We start from the raw sequence: 27,992 nt of genomic DNA on the forward strand, positions 1-27,992 counted from the left end.
TGGAGAGAGTTAATCTATTCTCCAAAGCACCTGAGGCCAGACAAGAAATAATAGTTGAAAACTTATCAAAGAGAAAAGCAACCTAGAACAAATGAGAAATTTCATGACACTGAAAACAATTAATCAATGGAACATGGATACAGTCATAGAATATTTATTATCATATAAAAACAGTAATATTAAATCCAGCACATACTAACAAAAATAAAATATTTTCCACATTTCCTTAAACAACACTTTATGAAACAGAATAATCTATGTCGAAGAAGTCTGAATAGACTTTTGTAACTGAAAATTACATTAATGATATCCAGTTCTCAAGTATGATCATGTTTACCCTTTACTGATGTCAGATGAAGAAAGCACACGTTTGGTGTAATTTTTAAAAAAAAATTGTTAGAATGTGTCATAATCAAGATACATAGAACAAGAATCAGGGTAGGAAAAAAAATAGGAAGATAGCAATCAAAAAGTACAGTACATTCATATAACAATACTGTACTATAGTCATATTCTGACACTGTGGCATTCAACTATTTGCAAAATAGTTGTAAAAAATGTAAAAAAAAGAAAGTTGTACAAATTATATTCTTCCTGGTACAGTTTTTATTTCTGCACACATAGGATAAAAATGTATAGACACTTATATTCAGTCTTGCAGACACTATCAGATTTAATGTGTATTGTAATGCAAAACTAACCTACCGTATTTTTTGTAATATAAGATGCACTGGAGTATAAGGCACAGCTTAGTTTTGGAGGACGAAAAAAGGCCTCTGCCTCCTAGCAATCTGCCAATCAGCAAACAGTAAAGAGCAAATAGTAAAGAGCAAAAAGTACAGATGATATACACTGTTTGCTGTGTATTTCTGTGGATGTGTGTCTGATCCATAGAAATAGCAAAGAATTGAAGAAATGTATATTATGGAAATACGGTGGTACATCTACTTAAGATCTTAATTCGTGACCAGGTTCTTAAGTAGAAAAGTTTGTAAGAAGAAGCAATTTACCCATTGGAATCAATGTAAAAGCAAATAATGTGTGTGATTGTAGAAACCACAGGAAGGGTGGAGGCCCTGTTTCCTCCCAGGAGATTCCTAGAGAGGCCCCATGGAGGCTTCTCCCCACCTTTTCCGGCCCTGTTTCTTCCCAAGAAATTCCTAGAGACCCCACTGAGGCTTCTCTCTGCCTTTTCCGGCCGTTTCCTCCCAGACTTCTCCCTGCCTTTTCCGGTTACAGTTTCGGAGGCTCAAGTTTGTAAGTGGAAAATGGTTCTCGAGAAGAGGAAATTTTTTTTTGAACACCCGGTTCTTATCTAGAAAAGTTTGTAAGTAGAGGGGTTCTTAGGTAGAGGTACCACTTTATATTAATGCTACTTCAGACATGACTAAGTCAGGGTTTAACTCAGTTGCCTTATCTTAATACTAAAGGGGGACAACTGTTACATTTCAGATTATACTTCTATAGAGTTTTAAAACTGATTTGGCTTTCTGGATGTATACATTATTCTCTATTATTTAAAAGAAGATACAATAGCACTGGGCCTCTTCAGATCAAGCATATTTTTTTTAAAAAAGTTTCATTTTTAAAAAATTTCTAGAAAAATAATAAAGCAGTTTTTAAAAAATAAGTCTAAAATTTGAACATTCTATAGAATTTAGTTATTCAGATTCAATAACTAATTAGCACAAGAAAATAAAATTCTGCCTCTGCCTCTCGCTGCACTTTAGTTTCACTTTCACTTTCACCAGGTGACCTGCTTTATAGTCTCAGTCAGCTGAGAATCAGGAAGCTGATAAAGAGTTGCTTGGCTTAACAGGCTATGTTCCATTTGCTGCAAGGAGGTAAATTGCTGGGAAGCAAAGGCCAAAGGGTGGGGGTGGCTGGGGCTACATTCACTGTATAAGACACAATCAAGTTTTCACCCTCCTTTTGGGGGGTAAAAAAGGTGCATCTTTTACTCCAAAAAATACGGTATCTTAAGAAATACTCAAAATACAAAAACCTTATTTTAAAAATTCACTTTATATATTTACTATGTACAAAATATAAATTTGATTATAACATCAAGTTACAGTACAAAGTATAACATTCACATTAACACTATTTGAAATAATGTTGAGGATGCATGGCAAGACTTCACTTTTAATATAAATATGTATCATCACTTCAATGTCATTATAATGTAATTATTAATGTAATTAATAATTCTAAAATAGCTTTCATAATTTAGAAGAGGTCTTCAAACAACTTTAAGACTTGTGGACTTCAAGTCCCAGATTTCTCCAGCCAGATGTCTGTTCTAAATTATAAAGGCTATTATTAAGTCTTGAAGTCCACATGTCTTATAGTTGCCAAGTTTGGGGACCCCTGATTTAGAAGTAATTTGCAATCCTATTTTTTGCAGAAGCTATGGTATAATGCCAAAAGAAAAAAAATAGAGTGTCTAATGAAAATGAAACTACTTCACTGGAAGTTCCTACAATGAAGACTGTACTCTTTTACCAGACTCCAGCACGTTGTTGCCGATTTTGTCCCGTATGTTCAAAAAACATGAAATCCTATTGAAAATAAAAATGAACAGGGAATTATTAAGTAAATTCCTTACTAAAATTCAGACATTCTTCTATTTTACTGAACAGTTTTCTTTTAATGAAAAACATAATCATGGTGGGATTCATTGAAACCGACATTAACGAAGATAACAATCCTTATATTTCTGAGGAATTATTGGGCCTAAGGATTCCAATATCTGTAATCTAAAGAGTGTTGAGTTTAGAAAGTGTAGAGAAGACTACAACATGTGCTACTTCCATCCATAAAATTGCAACTCTTTCAGCAGGCCATCCCATAACCTTAAGTATTTTATCTAATCCAGTGTGTTTTGAAAATTTGGAAGTTTCTTTCCAGAATTGACTATCAAACTTAATGCATGAGTTAATTTGATAACCTCCTCTGGCAATGAAAAGAATTTAGCAATTCTCCTGCTGGTTCAAATAGAAACTCAGTTCAAGCTGCTATAGCAAATTCCATTAGGAAAACCACTGATGTATTATACCAGGGCTGTCAAACTCCCATCCCACAGGCCAGATGCGCCACACATTGTCCACGCCCTGTTTAGCAAAGGGGAGAAAAGCCCCAATGTCATGTGATGACGCAAGTTTGATACTCCTGTATTCAGAGGCTGATGTGTGCTCACCCCTGTGGCTCTGAGTGCTATCGGACTCCAGCGTGATTTTGCTACCTGCGCAAGTGCATTAGCATAATTGCGCTGGACTCTGCTAGCACTCAGAGCCATGGGAGCAAACACATATCACCATTTCACTTTAGTAGGCCACCTTTGCCTGTATTATATTAAAAAGTCTATCATTGAATTATACAATTAGTGAATATAGTAATATATAGCATCTGAGTATGGGATACTTACTATAAGGAAGCAAGCTCCAAGCATAACAGCTTTCAGTTTTACATCAAGATCCATTGGAAACTGGATTCCAAAGTTGTCAGCATCTGTAAAAGCCTCCCTCACGAAACCAGTCCACTGCTTGGAAATTTTTCCAACATTGTTGTCATCCAAAGATAATACCTAGTTCAGGAGAAAATGCAGACATTTTTTTTTATGATGCAGAAAATTCAATTATCTTGAAGCAGATACCACTATTTCACGTCAGTAAGAAAAATAATGTAATAATAAAAATGTAAACAAAAATTATCTTCAGAAATGAAATATATATTCAATAGTCTTAGTTAAAGTTTACAATATTATTAAAACAATACTAAAGATATTCTAAAACAAGTTAATTTAACGTTCAGAAAGTTTTAAAATTTTCCTGTTCTTCATTCCATATATATATACAGTGTTCCCTCAATTTTCGCGGGGGATGCGTTCCGAGATCACCCGCGAAAATTGAATTTCTGCGCAGTAGAGATGCAGAAGTAAATACACTATTTTTGTCTATGAACAGTATCACAAGCCTTCCCTTAACACTTTAAACCCCTAAATTATAATTTCCCATTCCCTTAGCAACCATTTAGATTATTACTCACCATGTTTATTTATTAAACTTTATTAAAAAAATATTTATTAAAGGTAGACGAAATTTTGGCGATGACATATGACGTCATCAGGCAGGAAAAAACGTGAAGTATTTTTTAATTAATATTTTTGAAAAACCGTGGTACAGACTTTTCGCGAACTTCAAACCTGCGAAAATCGAGGGAACACTATGTGTAACATATATATATATGTTACACACACACACACATGAATCAATTAATGAATAAATGATACTTTCTGAAGATATTTCATTCTATATGTGTGTTTTTTTCAGGGGCTGGAAATTTCCCTCAAACTAGTAATAATTCCATATAGAAGAACCATAAGATTTATGCCATGTATAAATCTTATAGTTGTACCAAGCAATAAAATGGGCAGGCTGGTTTCCTATATCAGAAACAATGTGATTAATCTCTTAAAATATAGAATATAAACTTCTAGTGTTAATTCACCTCAAAATCAATATCTGAACAACAGCTGCAGACTACACAGGGCCCAACAATTTTGAGCATATCTTCCCGTGCTTCATTCTGGATTACAAATTTTGGCAAGCAAGGATGCCAGATCTGTTTAACGTATCCAACTGGTGTGCCTGGGGGAGCATGAACTTCAATCTTTAAAAAATAGAAAAGAGATGAAGAGTTAAGTCTACACAAATTTATTTAAAAGATAATACATTTATAACAAAAAGTTTATTCTTGTTCAATCCACTTGCTCATAATTCTTGCCTGAAATCCTAGTCTTGAATGTAGACCCCAGATCCCTTCACAGAAGATGCTACCAAGTTTTTAGAATATGAGAATACGAAAAAAACAATAATTAAATACTACCTTATTTTTTTTAATCAATCCAGTTTAATACTTTTTTATGTTTAATTTTTGCTCTACCTATGGCTTAGAGTACACATCTAGTATCAAAATCAAAGTCTAAGTGTGCTCTCAGCCTAGAAAACAACCAACTATTAACACACTGCTTTTCAAGGTACATGAAGTCAGAAAAGTACAAAGTATGGAAGAGGTTGGACAAAATGAAACTTTTAAACACATAAAAATGGGGCTGCATCCACTGACCATGCCGTAAATTCTCCTGTATTTCTATTTCTGTTTGCCCTGAATTCAGTGCACCAAATGACAATAAATTCTTGTCATTCTTTATGGCCAGCCATTCTTTATGGCCAGTCACCTGATTTATGAATATGAAAAGAAACTTTTAATAATCCAGGATATTCAAGTAATAAGCAGAAGCAGCACTGAGGAGAGTATCTAGGTAGAAATAATAGAGGGCCAATTAAGTTTAATCGTCAATGGTATTTGAGGCATGCCTGCTAGACTAAAGTCTTATATGGAATGTCTGAAGTCTGCAGCCATGCAGATTGGATAAGAGAGTGTAAAGTTGTGCCTTCCAATCTTGGGTTTTTCTACCTCAAGTAGTATTGGCTACAATTGCTTGTAGAACCAGTTCGGTATAATGTTAAGTGCTTACCTTAGAATTAGGAACTCATGACATATCGTCCTCCCTTAGGCGTGAAAGAGGCTGGATGACTTTGGGCCAGTCACTCTTTCTCAGCCCAATTCCCCAGGTAATTGTGGAGGAAATAGGAGGAGGGAATATTAGCATATTTACTGCCTTGAGTTATTTATAAATAATAAATGAGGGGAAATAAACAAACTTTTTTCAAAAATCTTGAGTTAAGGTGAGCATATAAGGTGAGCCCCCTGAGTCTACAGAGAGGGGCGGCATACAAATCAAATCAAATCAAATCAAATCATAGATAGATAGATAGATAGATAGATAGATAGATAGATAGATAGATAGATAGATAGATAGATAATAGATAGATAAATAATAGATAGATAGTACAAGTCTTGGTTAACCAACCAGCTACTAACTAAATTACTTATTTTTCGTGCCATGTACAATTAAATTAGTTTATTAAACATATGAATTTTGCACTTGTTTGCTTGTTGCCTCATTTTGGCTTGCATATTACAAAGAGAAATATCTTTGTCTTGAAGGGCAACACAAAATAGAGGAAATGGTAACACAATGAAATTGGACTCAAAGATATGTAATTGTTTCTTAGGTAAAAACTTAATGTTAGAGACAGCACAAAACTCTATCTTCATACTGATCTTCCTCCACTTGAATTTTCCTTTCTCCAAATTATCATGTGGAAGAATATCAAAGTCCAAGATTGCTCCAGTGAGGACAACTTTCCTATTGGAAAGACGTTTTTTGACAGAAAATAGCTCAGTAGATAGATCAAAGTATTTGGAATTTGTCAATTGAAAAGTCAAAGGCAATGAGACAACATAGATGAGAATAAAGAAAAAAGAAAAAAATTGTGGCTTTTGAAGTAAAGCTAAGAAACATAGGAAAGTGGCTTAAAAGTAAATAGAAACCCAGTGTAGGGACTGAAAAAACATATCTTATTGGCTGTATCCCAAATCAATATCTGATATTTTGAAGATCTTAAATTGGCTTTGCCAAAAGAGTCATGGAGCAACAGGTGATTCACCTCCTGTAAACAGCAAGGAAAGCAGCAACTGGAGCATCGCAAAGGTCGATTGAGGTTTATGACTTCCCGGCCCATATTGTCCATGATTTTCATCGTAAATGGTCGTGATGGTCCACAGCAGTTCAAAGTACAACAGTCGTTGTCTTCAGCTGCAAAATACACCCTTTGCCCCATAGAATTTTTAATTTCATATTTGTTGGCGGTCTCAAAGCCAGTAATAACTGAAACAAAGAAACATACATACATAAAGCTGTTTGATCAATTCACATTTTTCACTGTTAAACTATTCCTCTCTCTAAAAATGCTAATGTATGTCAAGAAAATAATCTACAAAGTTCTACTTAAAGCTACAGTGTTTGACTGGATTGAAACTCTTTGGTTATGTATAATCCCATACAAAGGGGCATGACATAACGTGCTATCTGTATATATATTTCTCTGTAGAAATAAGTCAGTGATTGTATATATATTTTGTCAGCATGACTAATCATCAGGTTATGGAGAGATTCTAAAGCTATTGCACACTACACATAATCATTGAAAATGCAAATATCCATGAATTCAATTACTGGTAGTCAGTATAAAGCTCACAGAGTACCATTTGTCTAAAATACATCTGAAAAAAAGGCCAGATATGGGTAGTCCTCAACTTACAACCATCTGTTTAGCGACTGTCTGAAGTTACAAATGGACTTCACATTTATAACCAGTGTAACATCTCCATGGTCAGGAGATCAAAATTTGGGCACCTGGCAACCAGCATGTTTTATGATGGTTCATGTGATCAATATTTGTATCCTTCCCAGCTGACTTCAAACAATCAAAATCAATAGAAAAACCAGATTCATTTAAATCTAAATGAATCGCTTAACAACTATGGCAAAAGGTTGTAAAATCAGATATGACTTATTTAACTACTGCTTTCTTTAACAATGGAAATTCTGTTCCCAATTGTGGTTGTAAGTTGAGGACTTTCTGTAGGATGAAATCAATCATGTTCTTTCTCCTATTGGTTAGTGTAACTATATCTCTTTCATAAAAATGCTACAATTCAAGAAACGGTATTTCTGTCATCAGACCCTTTTGCCATTAAGTACTCGACATAAATAACTAGCACAACAATGCAACACTTACAGTATAACAAATAATATAATCCAATTCAAAGTTAAGAATTATATTGTGCTTAAGTATCTATTTTTATTACATTACTAAATAGAAGATATATGTAGAAAATATATAGCACTATTAATAGGATTCTGTTCTCACATATAAGGCTAGTAAAAGAAATAGTATGTTCATCTGAATTTTTTAAAAGCAATGAATACCAAGTAGCATAAAATACTTACTTTCTAGAAGTTCAATTTGCTGATGGATTAATATCTGATCAATCTGTTATAAGAGTTAAAAAAAATATTAGAAGGTCCTTACAATTCTGTTAATCTTAATTGATAATCAACAAATTCATTTTGCAACTAGTCTGTAAGTTATCAACCTCATCATTTAAGAGAAGTACCTTAAAATGAAACAAAACTATGTTATTTTCTTCTTGATACATTTTTGGAATTAAAAAGGAATCATATTTCAGCTTCTGTCAGCCCTGACAGCTGGACCATCACTCTAAAATATCCAACCAATAGAAAGAATTTATCAACTGGGAAAACGAAGAGGCTGCAGGTCCAACACATTTAAAGCACACAAGTTTTATTTGGTTTCAAATTATCAATGGTAATAGAAGCAACAACTTTCACAAATCAAACTACAAAAACAAAATCAGAACTATTGTATATAGAAGTCCTGTATCCCATTCCAATCTTCTGACAGCATCTACACCATCAAATAAATGTCCTTCCATTCCACTATCTTCTCATGGCCATTCTTATAAACTTATACACTAGTGTTTGTTCTCATCTTTCTAAGTGAATGGGACCAGAAGTGGGTTGCTCCTGGTTCAGACTGGTTCTATAAATCTGGTAGCAGGAATTCCCCCATGCGATTGCTGATTGGCCACGCCCTTGAACTGGCTCTAATAGCAGTGCCATAGGAGCCACCAACTTGTTTTTTTTGTTTCTGCACATCCTATTTTGTTTCTGCGCATGTGCAGAAGCTTGGTTTTAAGCACTCTGTGCAATGCGCATTAGCCCATATGGCACAGGAGGAAGTGAACCAGCGACAAGGTAAGTTAGAACCCACAGCTTAATGGGAGATGTTTTACCAGCTGCAATGCCATGAAGTGTTCTACACCTTTCACATCTCAGGCTTCAGCTCATATGTTTGTCCTAGGATTTATTCTAAATATAGCTAGGTTGGTATGAGTGAATGAGTGTATGCCTTGCATTGAGGTTCAAATTTAAGCATCTTTATGCGGAGCTGAAAAAACTCATATCTAAAAACTTGGCATATGGGCTGCATTATTCCAGTACCCTCTAGAAGAAAGTTCCCCAAGAGAGAACATTCCTCTACTCTGCTAATGTTTTGAAAGGCCCTAAAGACCTGCCCAAAATTTTGGTGAGCATGATTGAGGTCACCCTTTCTTCCTTTTCTCTGGTCCTATCCAGGTTTGTTATCTCCACGATCTTTGTTCTTTTTTGCGTTGTGTTGTTAAATCTTTAAACATTTATGGACTTCCCAAAGAAATTTCATCATCATCATCATCATCATCATCATCATCATCATCATCATCATCATCATCATCACAATAATCCTAAATGAATGAATGGCCTATACTTTCAGTGATCACACTTCCTTGAAAGTATAAAGGACAAATCTGGAAAAGTAGATTTATAAGGATTTTAAAAAATGTTTATGTTTATACCTTTGGCTTTATAAAGGAAAATAAAGAGCAAAACCAAGGGAAAAAATTACCAAAATGTATATCCTTATAAAAATATCTAAAATCAAAAGGTATATGAAATTTATCTTAAACATAACAGTTCAATTTCTATATTTTCTATATGAATGTGGAACCGTGAATTAAGTGAACTTTTTGTATAGTAAATATTAAATGGCTTTAAAAAGGGGGAAAATAAAGACTTTTTGGGAAAAAAATCTAAAGGACAGCCTTTTAAAATACAGTATGGTGCTTTATAAGGACCCATAGTCTCCATATTTAAAACACTTTGCCAAGATAAGCATAACTGTTTTAACACAATTTGAAGAAATTCAAATTATACTTTATCAGGTAGGAGAGGAAGATACCTGACTTAAATATTCCAATCCAGGTGGGCAATTTGGAATACGAGGAGGCTCAGGCATCCAAACACTTTGAGGACCAGGTTGGCCGTAAGGTGTTGGAGCTCCATAAGCATATGGGGGCTGTGCTGGACCACCTTTTAATAAAATACAAAAGTAGTTTAAAAAATAAGCAGTTCGTGAAGATATTTTTTATGTTTAAGAAATTATGTTTATCAATGTTCAGGATGTATTATGCATAATTTTCTCCTCCACCACAAAGGGAAAAAAACAGCCTACAGTATGTGCATATGTAGCATTTGAAATGCAGTGCAGATCTCCTCCCTCCTCCATGAGACACATGATAGATATCTCTATGATACGTTATGATGATTAATTACACAAACATGGTATCTTCTTCTAGATTACAAGGGAGGAAAGAACAAAGTGGATGAACACTGTATATTGCATGATATAGTATATTTATCAGAGTATAAGATGCACTGGAACATAAGACGCACCTTAGTTTTGGGGAAGAAAAATAGGAAAAAAATATCCCTACAAGATATTCATCAGGCTAGCGTCCTTAGTCTGGTCAGCTTCATCACATTATTTTATCCCCTGGTTAAGGCTTAAAAAATCTTATTCGAAGGGAGTAGCAATAAAAAGGCCTGCAAGCCAGGAAGATTGTTAGCGCCTTGTTGGGCTAGGGGGAAAAAAGCTTCAAAAAAGCTACAATCAGAAGCACCCAAGTTTAAGCCTCTATTAGGGGAAAAAAGTGTGTTTTATATTTCAAAAAATACAATATGTATTTCCTTTGTAGAGATACCTAGAGAAAGGAAGACTACACTCTGTCCAAACTGTATGTGGACAGATTTTGGAAGAGTTTCACTGGTTATTAATTTCTTTCCAGCATAAATCAAAGTGTGGATTTTCACTTTTGATTGATCCTGCTTTTAAAAATCAGCATGATGGCAGGTTAAAGGAGGAATTTTTTTGTGGTGGTAATGTAACTTAATTAGGACATTTTATTATTTATTTATTCATCTAGTAGTGCTGGCCTAGAAAACAGGAGACTGCATTCGTAGGCACAAGAGGCATAAGGAAGCCCGTTAGGTGACTTTGGGCCAATCACTTTCTCTCAGCTAAAGCATGTCGGAGGTTTGTTGTGATGGTGAAAATAGAGGGTAGGAATATTAGGTATTGTCTTAAGTTATTTATATAAAAGCAGGATATTACAAAGGTTATCTATATCATTTTTAAATAAAAACTCTTTTCATCACATTGAGTTACAACTGTGATGGTACCTGCCCATCATGGTCAGAAGTTGTGACAGTTGTAAAAGTGGGTTAGTTATATGGCCTGTCTGATTTTATGACCTTTATTTGTGGCAAACATTAAGCAAATCCTTAGTTGTTCAGCAAATCAGTTAGTCATTATGGGCAAAGTGAGCGCTGATTTTCACCAAAACCATTGTAAAACATGATCACACGACCACAAACAGCCATAAATATGGCTTCATTTACCAAACACATGAAGGGCAGTCACTTGACCAGCCAGGAGTTGTCCATCAAATTGTAATATTTGAGATCCAGAGACTGATTTATCCTGTGCTAATCAACAGGAAAGGGGAGTTTTAAATAATGATTAAGGCAAAAGAATAGACACCCAGGGACCATGAGTTATAGTCCCACCTTAAGTAAAATACAGCTGGTGTCTTTGGGCCATCTCTCTCTCTCTCTCTCTCTCTCAGCCCTAGGAAGGAGGCAACCACTTCAAAAATCTTTCCAAAAAATCTGCAGGGATTTGTTCAGGAAATCACTTACTCAAAGGTAGAAGTGGTGGTGGTGGGGGATCAGCAAGAAACAGAACTATGTTCCAACAAAACTGTGAGACATCATCCAGAAATTGCACTAGTACCACAGTTCATTCAGTGAGTGTTCAAAATTACACCAGCACTGAAAAAAGTGACTTATGACTGTTTTTCACATTTACAACCTTTCCCCCATCTCCATGATTACGTGATCAATATTCATATGTTGGGCAACTGATTCATATTTATGAAGGTTGCAGTGTTCCGGGGTCATGTGATAAACTTTTGCAACTTTCTGACAAGCAAAGTTAATTGTGAAGCCAGTTTTACTTAACAACTATGTTACTAACTTAATATTTGCAATGATTCATTTAACAACTGTGCCAAGAAAGGTCATAAAATGGGATGAAACTAATTTAACTGATATGTCTCACTTAGGAACAAAAATTTTGGGGCTCAATTTTGGTCATATGTTGAAGACCACCTGTAGATTCTTACAAAAATGAGGGTGGTTATGATAGTGTGAAGGCTTAGGAGCAAACAGTTCTAGTTTCTACTCTTTCAGTCCTCTCCCCTTCCCAAATGCAGCATGGTTTTGGTCACGTTGGAGAGAGATTCAGAATGGAAATGGGAGAATGCCTTCCAGAGACATGTCAGTTCAATTCCCATTCTTTAAAACAAAGGCACTCAAAAGCAGAAAACAAAATCTGTAGAGATTTCAGGTTTAATATTAATTTAAATAATTGGCAAGATCTACGGCACAGGAACTGAAAGTTAACTCTGGCCATTTCATATAAAGAAAATATCTACAAGATGTTTTATAAATGGCATCTTTCCCCAACAAGGCTGGCCAAAGTGTATCAGAATATATCAGGAATATGCTGGAAATTCCAAAAGACCCTTGGAGACATATTATTGTAAGTGGGAATGCCACCAAACGAGTGATCACTTGAAAAAAACAAGACAATGGTTGGAAGAAATTTTAGAGATGAAATTTAATTTAAAACTTGAGCTATTTCTGCTAGGAATAACCATTGATAAATATGAAAATGATAAAGTATATTTAATGTTGCATATTTTAACTGCAGCAAGAATATAATATGCTCAAAAATGGAAAAGTAAAGATGTCCCTATAGAAGAAGAAATTTTATTCAAATTTTATTATGTGCAGAGATGGACTAGAGTTGAAGGACAAATCAGGCACAGATTATTTTGAAACCTGGAATAAATTATATAATTGGATTGAAAAAAGGAGAACCACGATTAGATGTTAGTGAGTATGTTGGGGATGTTCAAAAGTAATTCAAATTTAGATAGATATTGGAAAAACTAATAGGAAAAAAAGAAATCATTAATGTTTATAGGTAAACTGGACAGTCCACAAAGTACTTTTTTTCTTTTTCTTATATTTTTCATCTATATGTATTATGTTGTATTATTGTATGTAAATCTTGTTTTATCTGTACTATAAAGAAAAACCTTTTTAAAAATGTAAAGAAAAAAGAAACAAATAAATTTTAAAAATGAAGAAAATGAGACTGGAAATTTAACCTGATTGCTTTCACGAACATCTGATTGGGGATTGATTTGCAGCCCTTAATAAAAGACAAGCTTCCCATTTTGCTTTATATGAACTCTATAAAACCGGGATTTTATTATATTTTGTATGAACCCAATCAATTGTAATTTATTGAAAAATAAACTATGTTAAAATAAAGCATGACTGATAGGTAGACTCAGTCATGGTGTGATTTCTTTTTCAAAATAGAAGCACCAAGTTCTTTGTTTTGTATTCAAGTATTTTTTCTTCATATTAGTCAAACAAAAAGGAAACCCATGTCTTATCATTTTCCATCAGCAACCAGAAGTGTTTCTGGTTACAGAAATGTGAAAGTTCACTAGGATAATTTGCTAAAATTGTTTTGACAATTATTTTCCAATCAGGTGTCTTCTTTATGTAGGCCAAAAACTTGTAAAATAGAACATGCAACTAGAAACTGAGTTGAGTGAAATTGAGTCCAATTGCAATATGATTTGCACTAATCTTCAATTTTACTTCATTTTGAGAGTATATTTTATACATTGATACTTCAATTTCAATTTTTTTTCACCCAACCATCTTTAAAAACCTAAAGCCAAAGTCCATTATGTATTGTCTTCCATCTTAAGAAGTGGGCTAATCCAAGAGAGACTGACTGATCCAAAGCCAGATTGTTGTTGGCATCCAATGTCTGATTTTGATGCCAAGCAGGATCAGGTCTGGTTAGGACATAGATAAATCCTAGGAGATTCCCGAGCTATAGGTTAAATGTGGGAGTTGATAGCATTTTGGAAGGAAGCAGCAGAAAACTGTTTCCGTACTGTTGTGAAGAGAATGGCATGCTGTATCCATGAAGTCACAAGGAATTGATAGTTTAAAGGAAACTATGTATTTTTACTAAGGTAAGCTCTGTGCCTACATCTGTTCAGGCTATGTTCAATTAAAATCACTTGAACAATTATAAAATGTTCAATCTAAGAAGCAACAATGCATTATGTCAGGAGTATCAAACTCAATTTCATTGAAGGCTGCATTGGGATTGTGTTTGACCTTGTGGGTTTGGGGGTGTGTGCTTAGGCTAGGCAAGGCTGTTTTGAGCTGCAACAACCTCCTTTAGCCCTCTGCCAGCAAAAATGGAGCTTGGGGGGGGAGGAGCACATGTGGCCTGCTTGGGCTCCATTTTCACTGGCAGAGAGCTGCAGGAGGCCATCGTGGCTAAAAATAGAGCCTGGGAGACTTGCAATCAGTCCTCACAGCCTCTGTTTTCACTGGCAGAGACATAGCAAGCCAGTCCTTTGCTGTTTCCAGAGGCAGCCCCATAGGCCAGATCTAAACACCCCACGGCCCAGATCCGGCCCACGGACCTTGAGTTTGACATCCCTAGATTATGGTATTATTAATTTACCCACCTCATTATTAACCTCCACCCAAGCTTTAAGACAGAGATCGTTTCCAAGGTTCAAACTCAAGCCTTATGCAAGTATTACACTAAACTATGGCCCTACTGCAATTTTTGCTCCACCTAATCAATTGTCACCATTTTTTTAAGGCAGACAAGGCCATGTTTTCACAATCTAAAAGCTGTATGCTTCTCCACGGAGTTTTTAAAAATTCAAATTGTTTACTGACTGCAATAGTTGGATGCATGCCTCTTCCAAGGGATAAAGGTGTCTCTTTTATTATTTGAATATAAAAAGCCATTCAATGGTTGCCATCATTCATTTGCATGATGGAGAGCAAAAACTATACCCTTAGGAAGCTTCTGATAAATTGGGAGAAACATGCATTAAATTAAATTAGCAAAAAATATTTTTATTTTTCTCTGCCCCTCCATTTTTGGGTTAAAGTATCACTTCTGAAATCTCCACAAACAAGCTAAATAAACTCTCTGAAACTGTTTTGATATGTTACTTGGTTCCCGTTTTCCTCACCATAAATCATATACTTATTTCACAATAAATGTACATGTTGAGACTTTTGCCCTATGGATATCACTGAACTTCCCCTTTAATAAACACAACATTAATACTTTTTAAAACAGTAAAAAAGTAATGCTAACAATGGCTTTTAACAGCATACAATTGAGTTATTCTATTAGATAAAGTGATCAGATTAGATAAAACATCAAAGTGAAGTTTAGGCCAACCTTTAGCTGCTAGGAATTCTAAGAAAAAGAATACCCAGTCCATGAGATTTTCCTTCAGTGTGAGAAAGGTTTTGAAAGTATCAGGAGATGCCAATGGAGAACTACTAATTGTGTATGCTTAAAAAGTGAAACTACCTTAGAAGTTCAAATTGGAAAAGGCTGTGCAATGCTTTGCACAGATCCCAACAAGATGCTTCAAAGTGCCCTAATAAAAGGACTCAAAGTTTAATTGGAAATATTCTTACAAAATATTTACCAGGGAAAGCTTGTGGAGCAGGGTATGGAGCCATTCCAGGAGCATATTGAGGATATCCATACTGTGGCTGTGGTCCAGGGTATCCAGGAGCTACTGCCATGGGTACAGAATTATTTGCTAAAACAAAGGAAAGGCAGGTCAAATATTTAGAAGCCTTTTTTCATTTATATATACTTAGACATATAAGAATCCAATAAATATAGCTGATTTTTTTTAACTTTTAAGAAATGCTACCTTATTTGGGCAGTTGCATAAATAATAATTTAAAAAATTCAACTTTGAAACATATGAAAAATATTGGACTGAGAAAGATAAAAATCTACATTTTAGTGGGCATTGCTGAACAGAAAAAGGATGCTTAATAGGAATAACAATATATTAACCTGTGATAATAAATTTTCACAACATGCTAATCTAGACTGAAATGGGATTGGGTATTTCAGTGTTTTGTGGGAATCCAGCCATTACTTTAGCATGTTATACGAACTTCACCACCATGTCAATTTGCTTTAGAGTATATTACTTTAGGTGAATTATCTTACTCGAACATAGTACGTGTGTTTTGCTGATATGAATTTAGGTTGTATGAATCCAACTTCTATGTTCATACTATAGGTATATATTTTCCATGTGTTGCATTGATATCTTTGCTTGTCTTTTACCAAGGATGATTAAGCAATTATCAGATGCAACTTGCCATTCTAATGGTGGAATGGAAATGTTTTGTTTATTAAATATATACAGTAGCCTTGACAGGAACTGTAGATACAGAAATTCTAACAAGAAAAATTTATTCACATAGTTCCAACTAAACTACCAATATAAAGCAGGGATGAAAAACTCTACAGGTGGGCTATCAATTCATGGCCCACAGAGCAGATGTTTCATGTGTTGACTATGACCATGCCCATTTTAGTTCAGGGGGGAAACGTCCCGATACATCATGTGACACCATGACGATGTAAGTTTGACATCCCTGCTCCACAGCAATTTGAATTAAATCTCCAAATATCATTTGTATACTAATATATTAATTTCTCAACATTTAATGAAGTATGAAGCACCAGACCAGATTATCTCAGGGACTGCCTTCTGCTGCACGAATCCCAGCGACCAGTTAGGTTCCACAGAGTGGGCCTTCTCCGGGTCCCGTCAACTAAACAATGTCATTTGGCGGGACCCAGGGGAAGAGCCTTCTCTGTGGCGGCCCCAGCCCTTTGGAACCAATTCCCCCCAGAGATTAGAATTGCCCCCACCCTCCTTGCCTTTCGTAAGCTTCTTAAAACCCATCTCTGCCATCAGGCATGGAGGAACTGAGATATTCTTTCCCCCTAGGCCTTACAATTTACGCATGGTATGGTTGTATGTATGTTTGGTTTTATAATAAGGGGTTTCTTAGTTGTTTAGTATCGGATTGTTACATGCTGTTTTTTATTACTGTTGTTAGCCGCCCCGAGTCTGTGGAGAGGGGCGGCATATAAATCCAATAGATAGATAGATAGATAGATAGATAGATAGATAGATAGATAGATAGATAGATAGATAGATAGATAGATAGATAGATAGATAGATGTTTCCCATCCCAAATTAATAAAATAATGCTTAAACAGTTGCTGAAGGACAGTGCTAGGATGTTTTCTGGACCTTCCTTGAGACCTTTCCTGTAGCCTGCCAAAATAATTCAGCTCTTGAGTCTTAACTACCTCCTAACCCTTATCAATTCCTTTAGGAGAATGCCTATCATGTACTTTTCACATTTCAATACCAATTGTTCTACATAGACTAACCCTAAATCACCAATGGAGAGAAAAAAGAATCATACTCACCTTTATCTTCCATAGTTATATACTCTTGGTTCTGAAAAATAAGTAAAATTTAAAAGCCTTTTAGCTGTAGTATATTTCCAGTAGTGTGCCTGTGAATCAATTGTTAAAAGGGAAATGTTTACACAAGCTTAACATCTCCATGTTTGTACTTGAGAAAAATGTCTCTTACCTTCTCTTTCCACAGACTGCATAACCTTTATAGCACAATTATACCACCAAACAAAAAGGTTACATTACAAACTCTGAACCACTCTGTCTCCATTTTCAGTTCTGTGGTTGCCAAGCAATGCAGGATTACTTGAGAAGAACATTAGCTAATACAGTGTTCCCTCAATTTTCGCGGGTTCAAACTTCGCGAATAGCCTATATCACGGTTTTTCAAAAAATATTAATTAAAAAATACTTCACAGGTTTTTTTTCTATACCACGGTTTTTCCTGCCCGATGACGTCATACGTCATCGCCAAACTAATAATTTTTGCAAATAAATAACAACAATAATAATTATTGTGTTCTGTCTGGGTCCCCCCAGACGCCAACACCAACCAAAAAGAGTAGCCAGACACACTGGTAAAAAGCAAAGGCAGTTTATATACTTGAAAGCAAACACAGGTAACAAAAACTGTTCTTACAGACAGGAACACTATGAAGCTTCACAGAGGTTTCACGAAGGCCAGGCAATAAAACAGGATTCTTGCTGGCAAAAACAACGCTGGAGATGATAAAACCCATGCCTCCCCCAAGTCTTTCAGACTTCTAGGCCACAAGCCAAGATCAGAGACGCCAAGAATCGAAGCAAGGTCACAGGACTCCCAGTTGATAACTCTCCACAAGACTGTAAGGGCGGGCCTGCCTTTTCAACCCTGCTGAGGAGAACCACACCCAAACCCAGCTGTTGCCAATTCAGGGATGGAAATACCTTTCTAATTGGCCCCTTCTTTGAGCTGCACGTCTCTGCCTCATGTCTATTATAGCCTGTGCGTCTTCATCCAATGAATCCAGGCTACTAGCTGGGGAGAGCCCCCCCTGGGGGTCTCAAGCTGCTCTCCCTCCTCCTCTTCCTGACGTTCCTCTCCCCCGTCTGCCTGGTCCTCCCCCTCCTGTTCACTGTCCTCTCCTCTGGGCATGGATCCGGCAGAGCTCCAGCCGGTCCCTGAGGAGCCTCAGGCTAAATCACAACATATTGTTAATAAATAATTATATTTATAAATATTACGATCACTAAGTGTCTAATTCAATGGTGAGTACCAGTAATAATGGTGAGTAAATGGTTGTTAAGGGAATAGGAAATGGCAATTCAGGGGTTTAAAGTGTTAAGGGAAGGCTTGTGATACTGTTCATAGCCAAAAATGGTGTATTTACTTCCGCATCTCTACTTCGCGGAAATTCGACTTACGCGGGCGGTCTCGGAATGCATCCCCCACGAAAATCGAGGGAACACTGTAACATTTTTCCAAGTTATAATCTGAAAGTGGGAGGGAACTTGGGAATTGACAGAAAAAGCTATCTGGTCCAGATCCAATCCGTGCAGCTATATGCTTTTCAATTGCATAATCATTTACATTTGTAGATGACTTTCCACAAAAGTTTAACTGTAGAACTTTGAATAAATGATTCCTACACCCATTCGTGGTTACACTTTTATAAGCTGGTCTAGAATCTCTGCTATTTCTGCTTAACAAGATAGCCCTTTAATTTAATCAGGCTTTCCTGCAATTCGATTTGCAAGAGAAAACAACTGAGGGCGCCGCTGTGTAAATCTAAAGGAGACCAAATATTTACACATGGGGAAAGCCAAGATAAAGTGTAAGTCATGTGCTAGCATGGATCTTTTATTGGATGGGGAGTGAAGCTGTAACATGATTTCAGTGCTATTTATTATATACAGTATAATGTGTATATAAAATAAAATTATTGTAGTTTGCCTTAACCCTGTGAAAATACAATTACTAATTTTATTCATTCATTTTTAGTTTATCATATTTACAAATTGACCATCTCCTTCACAGGGGGACTCCAGGCTACAGATAAAATATTAAAACATAAAAAGTGTATAAATACTTTTTTATATACTTATTAAATAAATTTTAGATAAAATGTTAAAACAAAAAATGTAAAAGAGGTGAATAGGATTTAACATTAAAATTTAATTAAAGTTTGGGCGATGGCCTTCAGGATGTGGGCAACATTTATTTATTTATTTATTTATTCATTCATTCATTCATTCCAATACACAATGAGGGTTTTAGTGGGTATATATCAATATACACATAGTAAAATACATGATGAAGGTTATAGAGGAGATACTCATAGTAAAATATATCTAAGAAATAATAGAAAAGAAGATATAGTAATAGAACATATCAATGAAAGAATAGAAGAAGAGATATAGGAATAGAAGAAAGGTATAGGAGATATAGGAGAGCAATAGGACAGGGGACGAAAGGTACTCTAGTGCACTTGTACTCACCCCTTACTGACCTCTTAGGAATCTGGATAGGTCAACCATAGATAATCTAAGGGTAAAGTGTTGGGGGTTTGGGGATGACACTATGGAGTCCGGTAATGAGTTAATAACACGTTTCCCTATGAGCCCCCAAGCAAGACAGCAAAGCCAGGTCAGGAGAATGGGGGATCTGTGTCATCTTTCGGTGTGTGTGTGAATGATTCAAATGAAGTAATGGCAGAAAAGTCCTCTTTAATAGGCCCTGCCAGTCAGAATTCTTTAAGTGGTTGATTCACACCAAACCTTCCATCACAAATGAAGGCAAATATACCTGTGCCAGGATAATATTGCAGGGTCCAATCTCAATCAGTCACTGGAAGCAGAGGTTTTGTCCCTTAAGCTTTTGGACTTGTGCTGGAGCTCATCTTCAGGGAACTTCTTCCCTGACATGGGTTCCAGCATGCGTCCAAAAGCTCAGAAGACAAACCTGTGGTTCTGGTGACCGACCCAGTTTGGATCCCACAAACCTTCCCTGACTGACTGGGTAGGACTGACTGACACAATGTGGTAAAAACTGTTCTGCATAATCATGCATACAGACGGGAAGTTGAATAACTATACTTGCAGTGTGACCAGAACAATCTAGAACTGAACACATTCAAAACCGTAGAAATGGTGGTAGACTTTAGGAGAAGCCCTTCCACCCTTCCACCTCTCACAATACTAGACAACACAGTATCAACAGTAGAGACCTTCAAATTTCTAGGTTCTATCATATCTGAAGACCTAAAATGGTCACCTAACATCAAAAACATCATCAAAAAAGCACAACAAAGAATGTTCTTTCTGCACCAGCTCAGGAAGCTCAAACTGCCCAAGGAGCTGCTGATACAGTTCTACAGAGGAATCATTGAGTCTGTCATCTGCACCTCTATAACTGTCTGGTTTGGTGCTGCAACCCAACAGGACCGACACAGACTTCAGAGGACAATCAGAACTGCAGAAAAAGCAATTGCTGCCAACCTGCCTTCCATTGAGGACCTGTATACTGCACGAGGCAAAAAGAGGGCGGGGAAATATTTATTGACCCCTCACATTCTGGACACAAACTGTTTCAACTCCTACCCTCAAAACGTCGCTACAGAGCACTGCACACCAAGACAACTAGACACAAGAACAGTTTTTTTTCCAAACGCCATCACTCTACTAAACAAATACTGTAATTCCCTCAACACTGTCAGACTTTCTACTAAATCTGCACTTCAATTCTACTAGTTTTTTTCATCATTCCTATCACCCATTTCCTCCCATGTTGACTGTATGACTATAACTTGTTGCTTATATCCTAAGATTTTTATTAATATTGCTTCTTCATTGCTTATTTGACCCCTACGACAATCATTAAGTGTCATACCACATGATTCTTGACAAATGTATATTTTATTTTATGTACGCTGAGAGCACATGCACCAAGACAAATTCCTTGTGTGTCCAATCACACTTGGCCAATAAATTTATATTCTATTCTATTCTATTCTTATACCCATGCTTGGTTACATTTCTAGAAGCTGTTCTAGAATCTCAGTTATTTCTTCATAATGAGATAGCTTTTTAATTATATTGATAATTGCCATTAATCATATTTTCCAGCAATTTGATTAGCAAGAGAAAACAACTGATGGAACAGCTGGATCAATCTAAAGTAGACCAAATATTTACGGGGAAACCTAAAATAAAAAAATCATGTGCTAGCACGAATTCTTTGTTACATGAGTAGTGAATAGGCCGATATGTAGATGAGTAGATAGGACGATATAGTGGAGTGAATACATTTTATATACCAGTAATTATTCCTGTATCCCTGCTTGGTTACACTTCTGGAATCTGGAGAGGCTTTCGGAAGGCTATCAGAAAATATTTTTATTTCTGGACCCACATCGACTTTCTTTCTGGAACCTGCCACGCAGAATTCATTAACTAATGGGGTTTGCAGCAGACCTTCCTTTCCTGACCATGTAGAAAAGGCTACAAAACCTGACCCATGAAATAACAATAAACAATATTATTATCATCATCACTACTTCCATCTTTCAGTCCATACCTGGTAGCAAGTCAGGTTCGACTTAATTTTTGGAAACCACCAAAAATTCCAACATTGTCCATAAAATTAAAAGGAATAACCCTGACCATAGAAGTCTTTTTTTATTTTTATTTTTTAAAAGGAAACTAAAAAACATACAAAATCTTACTTCTGTTCCAGCATATTTACAGGAAAATTTCTGAAAGGTCATCTGTGCCCTGCTTTAGACTATGCAATATGAACAATATTCTACTAAACAAAATTCACCATCTTCTTCTAATGCTGCAGTATCTTCCTGCTGACTAGTCCATAGATGTATTTATATGTTGACAGAGGAACCTTCAAAATAATGCAGATACTAATTTATAACAGTTTAAATCTATTTCCCTATTGTTCTGTTTGTTTAATACAAACTAAAGCTAAAGGCCATTTTATGACAAATGATTTAACATGAAATCGTTAGGTGAAAGATTACATGAAATCAAAGGAAGTGAAAACTAGAACAAGAATACTTCCTGATTCATTGCAGAATTTACAGACTGGAGGGTAGCAAAATAACTTGCTTTGTAGGATTGGCAACTGATGAGTAATATTACATGAGGAAATGGCAACCAGTTCAGAATTCTATAATGAACAAAAAAGGAAAACCATATTGTAGTGAAATAATAGTTTTAAAAGAGAAGTCAAGGATGTAATTTTTGATTCTATTACATTAATATTTACGTCAAGAAACCCTTCATACCATCTGGTTCCTGGTCAACCACCATTCATAAACCACCACTTCCTAAAAATCTAGACATAGGAGCACCCTATTGGGGGTATTTCAAAACTGCTGTAGAGCTAGGTTGCTCAGCTTTAATCTTAAACGGGTTGTGGAAAATTGGATATAATTAAACATGAAATGAGATAAAGGAAAAACGGCAGGGGGAAAACATTGAAGGGAAATGGTGTGCTATTACAGGCTTCAATAGTGCTGAAGCAGCAAAATGGTGACAAGATGGTATCAACCCCTTGATTTCTCCCAAGGGGAACACAAAAAAATTTGGAAGTCAACATTTATTGCCTATATATGGATGTAAAAGGAAGGGGGAAATACTAGGGGGAAAAGTGCTGCCTATTACTGAAGTCCTTTTATAACTCTGATCTGTTTTAGTACTTTTAAAAAACACATAGAAATGGTTCGCAGGACTTGAGGCCCTGGAGTTGGGGAACTCAGGTGAAAAGTAATACATTAACTGTAGCAAAAGTAGACTTCAACCTGGGTAGGGAACAAGATGAAGACAATACCACTAGTTCCTGCTAGTGTTCGAGTTATTTAGTTTGGGGTGGGGTGGGAGCCTTATAACCAGTGTTCCCTCTAATTTTTTGGGGGGGTGGGTGGAAAAGTATAGTGTCTGAGCGGCAGTCCCTTCGGGACTGGGCGGCACAGAAATAATAAATAAATAAATAAACAAACAAACAAGCAAACAAACAAACAAACAAACAAATACTGTGTGTCTATAACAGTGAGCTCATAATAGGGCAACTCTATCAATATCAAAATGCCACTTAAATAGTTGATCTAGTTTCAAACTAGATTTTGATTTTCTTTCTCTCTTCCTTACTCCCATTCTTTTTCTTTTTCTTTTCCTTCCTCTCTTTTTTCTATCTGTTTCTCTCTCTTCCTCTCTTCCTCTCTCTCTCCTTCCCTCTCACTCTTTCCCTCTCGGCTTCTGGGCAGGTTTGGAAAACTCTGAGTTGATGATGATTTTTAAGTGAGCGATTGCTCACTGCTCAACTTAGAGGGAACTATGCTTATAACAGGTCCTCAAACTTGGCAACTTTAAGATTTGTGGACATCAACTCCCAGAATTCTCCAGCCAGTTATGAATTCTGGGAGTTGACATCCACAAGTCTTAAAGGTGTCAAGTTTGAGGACCTCTGCCTTACAACTTAGAATAAAATAAAGGAATTGAAAGGGACCTTGGAGGTCTTCTAGACCAGTATTTTTCAACCAGTGTGCCATGAGACATAGTCAGGCATGCCATGGGGAAATTAAACATGGGTCCCCAAGCTATGGCCCGCGTGCCAGATATGGCCTGCGGAGGTCATTTATCCGGCCTACCGCCAGCCGCCTCCATCCAAACATAAACATTCCCCTCACAATCCCTCCAACTATCAGCGACAGGAAGAGTGGAGGCACAGGGAACGATCACTGACCAATCTCCTTCTAGGATTCATCCTGACCACTAGCAATGAACCAATAGCGGGCCGCCTCTCATCCACACCCAGGAAAGTCCCCGCTCGGGCTGCTGCACACTTGTCATTGTGTGGCCGCGGCGAGTAGTTGAAGCTGCTACTCTTCCCCATGGTCCAGATTTCTAATCCTGGTCAGGACTGGAGGTAAATGTTGCCACCACTAGATAAAGCCTCAGCCTCAGGGTGTTATGTCTATCCTAATGGTGTATATAGATATTTGACCTTTTTCTTTTTATAAGAGGCCCCTGCAGAGGGTGACATACAATGCATCACAATAACTCTATAATATGTACTGTGTTAGAGTGTCATTTTGGTTGGATTTTGTAAATGTAAAAAATGTGCTGCGGCTCAAAACAGGTTGAAAATCACTGTTCTAGATCAACCCTCTGCTTAAGCAGGAAACCCTATACCATTTTAGACAAATGGTTATCCAATCTCTTCTTAAAAACTTCCAATGTTGAAGCATGTACAACTTCTGGAGGCAAGTTGTTCCAGCACTTAGGTGCCGGCTCCAAATATAGATAAGCGTAGGAGCCAAAATCTTAGGGACCTGTTATAAGCCCTTTTAAGTGGAGACATGATAGCAGTGTTCCAATATCTCAGGGGTTGCCACAAAGAAGAAAGAGTCAACCTATTCTCCAAAGCACCTGAACAACAAGCAATGGGTGGAAAGTAAACAAGGAGCGATGTAACTTAGAACTAAGGATAAATTTCCTGACAGTCAAAACAATTAATCAGTGGGACAGCTTGCCTCCAGAAGTTGTGAATGCTCCAACACTGGAAGTTTATGTTTGGATAACCATTTGTCTGAAGTAATGTAGGGTTTCCTACCCTAAGAGGTCAATAAGGGGCCTACAGAAGCGCACTAGAGTGCCTTCCGTCTCCTGTCCTATAGTCTCTTCTATATCTTGTATTTCTTCTCTACTATATCCTCTATAACCTTCATTGTGTATTATTGTGTATTGGACAAAATAAAAAAATAATTAAAAAATAATTAAAAATAATAAAAAAATAAATCTCCAAGGTCCCTTCCAGCTCTGTTTTTATTATAAGTGGCCATGGTGTCTCTTTCTTCACTCCCTCCAATGTACATTAGCTGTTTGGAAGAGGGACCAAGGCAGTTCCAGACGGGCAAAACTTTATTGTGGCTATCCTTGATTAAACAGAGGATGGGAATGAGGTTGAGGCACGCAGCTGGCTATCTCGTATTGCCTTGGCAAACACATAACAAGACCCAGCTCTCCTCCGTCTCAGTCGTATGCCTGACGTTCGGTCTACCCAAATAATAATTTGTTTAAAAGTAGCAAAAGCACCGTAAAGAATCAGTTTTATCATTATTATTTCAAGATCGAATTGACAAGACAGAATACTCAATCTGAGTATTGTATTGACAGTTCTGTGTTAGCAAAAACTTCAGAAGGGAATGATTTAGGGGTAGTGATTTCTGACAGTCTCAAAATGGGTGAACAGTGTGGTCGGGGGTAGGAAAAGCAAGTAGAATGCTTGGCTGCATAGCTAAAGGTATAACAAGCAGGAAGTGGGAGATTGTGATCCCCTTATATAGAGTGCTGGTGAGACCACATTTGGAATACTGTGTTCAGTTCTGGAGACCTCACCTACAAAAAGATATTGATAAAATTGAACGGGTCCAAAGACGGGCTACAAGAATGGTGGAAGGTCTTAAGCATAAAAGTATCAGGAAAGACTTGATGAACTCAATCTGTATACAGTGATCCCCCGATCATTGCGAGGGTTCCGTTCCAGGACCCCTCGCAATGATCGGTTTTGCGCGAAGTAGCGCTGTGGAAGTAAAAACACCATCTGCGCATGCGCAGATGGTGTTTTTACTTCCCAGCAGCGAGGAGCCGAAGATTGGGGTTTTCCCCCCGCCCACGCAAACTCCTCGCTGCTGCCGCGCCCGCCGCTCGCCCGCCCTTCGCCCGGCCACCCGCCGTTCGCTCGCTGCTCGCCCGGCCACCCGGGTTCGTTTGGCTTCGGGACATGCCGGCGGCGACGTTTTAAAACAGCCGCGTGGCTTCCCAACTGAGTCCCGAAGTTCGCCTTTGACTTCGGGACTCAGTTGGGAAGCCGCGCGGCTGTTTTAAAACGTCACTGCCGGCATGTCCCAAAGCCAAACGAACCCGGGTGGCCGGGCGAGCAGCGAGCGAACGGTGGGTGGCCGGGCGAAGGGCGGGCGAGCGGCGAAGGGCGGGCGAGCTGGGTGAAGGGCGGGTGAAGGGCGGGTGGCCGGGCGAAGGGCGGGCGAGCGGCGAAGGGCGGGTGAGCCGGGCGAAGGGCGGGCGAGCCGGGCGAACGGCGGGCGAACGGCGGGTGGCCGGGCAAACGGCGGGCGAGCGGGTGCTGGGGGGGGCTTCGCCCTCCCGCCAGCAAGAGGGGGAAGACCCAGGGAAGCCGCCCAGCAGCTGATCTGCCCGGCCCCATCTACGCATGCGTGCCCATAGAAAAAAAGGGCGCGCATGCGCAGATGGTGTTTTTACTTCCGGGTTAAAAAATCGCCATATAGCCATTTCGCAATGATCGGGCTCGCAATACCCGGGGGATCACTGTAGTCTGGAGGACAGAAGGGAAAGGGGGGACATAATCGAAACATTTAAATATGTGAAAGGGTTAAATAAGGTCCAGGAGGGAAGTGTTTTTAATAGGAAAGTGAACACAAGTACAAGGGGACACAATCTGAAGTTAGTTGGGGGAAAGATCAGAAGCAACGTGAGAAAATATTATTTTACTGAAAGAGTAGTAGATCCTTGGAACAAACTTCCAGCAGACGCGGTTGGTAAATCCACAGTAACTGAATTTAAACATGCCTGGGATAAACATATATCCATTGTAAGATAAAATACAGGAAATAGTATAAGGGCAGACTAGATGGACCGTGAGATCTTTTTCTGCCGTCAGTCTTCTATGTTTCTATGAAAGAGGGAACAGAAACAAGAAACCGAAAGCGCTTTGAGATCGTTCCGTCTTAAGTCCCCAGGCGAAGGAAAACTACTACTTTAGCTGGAAAACAACCAGTGTGCAACTCTAGGGAATCTCCACCGAGTAAATACCCGAGAATGCCTAACTTGACCAAGCTAAAGTTTTTTTCCCCAGTCAGTTGTGCGCCCCCCTCCCATTTTCGCCTTGTTTCTGTTTCCCCATCATTCTTGTTTCTGTTTCCCCACCAGCGGACAGCCGCCCTCCAGCCTCCACTTCTTTTCTATTCATTTACCTCGATCCGCGATCCTTGAACGTCTTTCAGACCCTTCTTTTGCTGGAAAGGCGCAGCAGGCAGGGAAAGAGGCAGAACGGTCCACCGGAGAGCCGTAGATGAATTTCCTCGGGTCAAAAACCCTGGAGACCAAACGCCCTGTACATACACGACGTGAGGTCACGTGTTAGCCCTGCATCTTAGGCAGAAACAGCCAGCTGGGGTTGTAGCACAGCAGACGCAGGTTTGAAGAGTGAAGGCGACCCGAAGAGGATAAGAAAAGAGGCAATCCTTACGAGCTTGTGAAGGGGAGTACTGTACTTTGAACTCCAGAAACGACTGTTCCCTACTTTGTGGACGGCTGCCTTTTAACTTTATTGAGGAGAAAAAGCCTCACGGTTGTTGACAAACCTTCTTTCTAATCTTTGGAATTTCCGCCGGGCAGCTAGACTTAGCCCTGGTCTTATCTCATTGCAGGGAGGGGTAGAGAAATGCAAATCATTTCGGAATATGTTTTCAACTTCCTTGTTGGATGAAAAGTGGAAATTTACAAGAGAGACCTTCCGTTTATAGTAAAAAAGAAAAAAAAAGTGGGCTTACTAAAACCTCCTTATGAACTTTTTTCTTGTGATTTAGGGATTTGATGGTTCGAAAAAAAGAAACTAAGGAAAGAAGGAAATTATGCTGTAATCTTAGA

The 27,992-nt window shown here is 37.7% G+C and overlaps 1 protein-coding gene across 3 annotated transcripts; it reads right to left on the bottom strand.

Moving 5' to 3' along the window:
* Positions 1 to 138: 138 nt before the first annotated feature.
* On the bottom strand, positions 139 to 27,782 carry LOC139168061 (phospholipid scramblase 1-like). Of its 3 annotated transcripts, none has more exons than XM_070753372.1 (9): positions 27,317 to 27,782; positions 17,325 to 17,355; positions 15,499 to 15,615; positions 9,771 to 9,901; positions 7,922 to 7,964; positions 6,576 to 6,796; positions 4,510 to 4,671; positions 3,428 to 3,586; positions 139 to 2,561 (listed from the first exon to the last, which is right to left on the bottom strand). In XM_070753372.1, exons 2-9 carry the CDS (start codon positions 17,335 to 17,337, stop codon positions 2,502 to 2,504), a joined length of 906 nt encoding a protein of 301 aa, XP_070609473.1. In that variant the 5' UTR covers positions 17,338 to 17,355; positions 27,317 to 27,782; the 3' UTR covers positions 139 to 2,501. The 3 variants fall into 3 exon arrangements, with proteins under 3 accessions (XP_070609473.1, XP_070609475.1, XP_070609474.1); XM_070753374.1 differs by having other exon boundaries at positions 17,325 to 17,413; positions 27,317 to 27,749; XM_070753373.1 differs by lacking the exon at positions 27,317 to 27,782 and adding an exon at positions 17,494 to 17,518.
* Positions 27,783 to 27,992: the final 210 nt, after the last annotated feature.

This window comes from Erythrolamprus reginae, chromosome 5, assembly GCF_031021105.1.
Source record: "Erythrolamprus reginae isolate rEryReg1 chromosome 5, rEryReg1.hap1, whole genome shotgun sequence".
In the NCBI taxonomy this organism is placed as follows: domain Eukaryota; kingdom Metazoa; phylum Chordata; class Lepidosauria; order Squamata; family Dipsadidae; genus Erythrolamprus; species Erythrolamprus reginae.

Bases quoted from the DNA above. Each gene is read 5' to 3' on its own strand.
- LOC139168061 (XM_070753372.1), bottom strand. The intron at 7,965-9,770 runs GTATCTTCCTCT...CTCTTATAACAG, and splicing joins GATTGGAATATTTAAGTCAG to ATTGATCAGATATTAATCCA. The intron at 4,672-6,575 runs GTGAATCACCTG...TATTTTTTAAAG, and splicing joins TTCCTTGCTGTTTACAGGAG to ATTGAAGTTCATGCTCCCCC.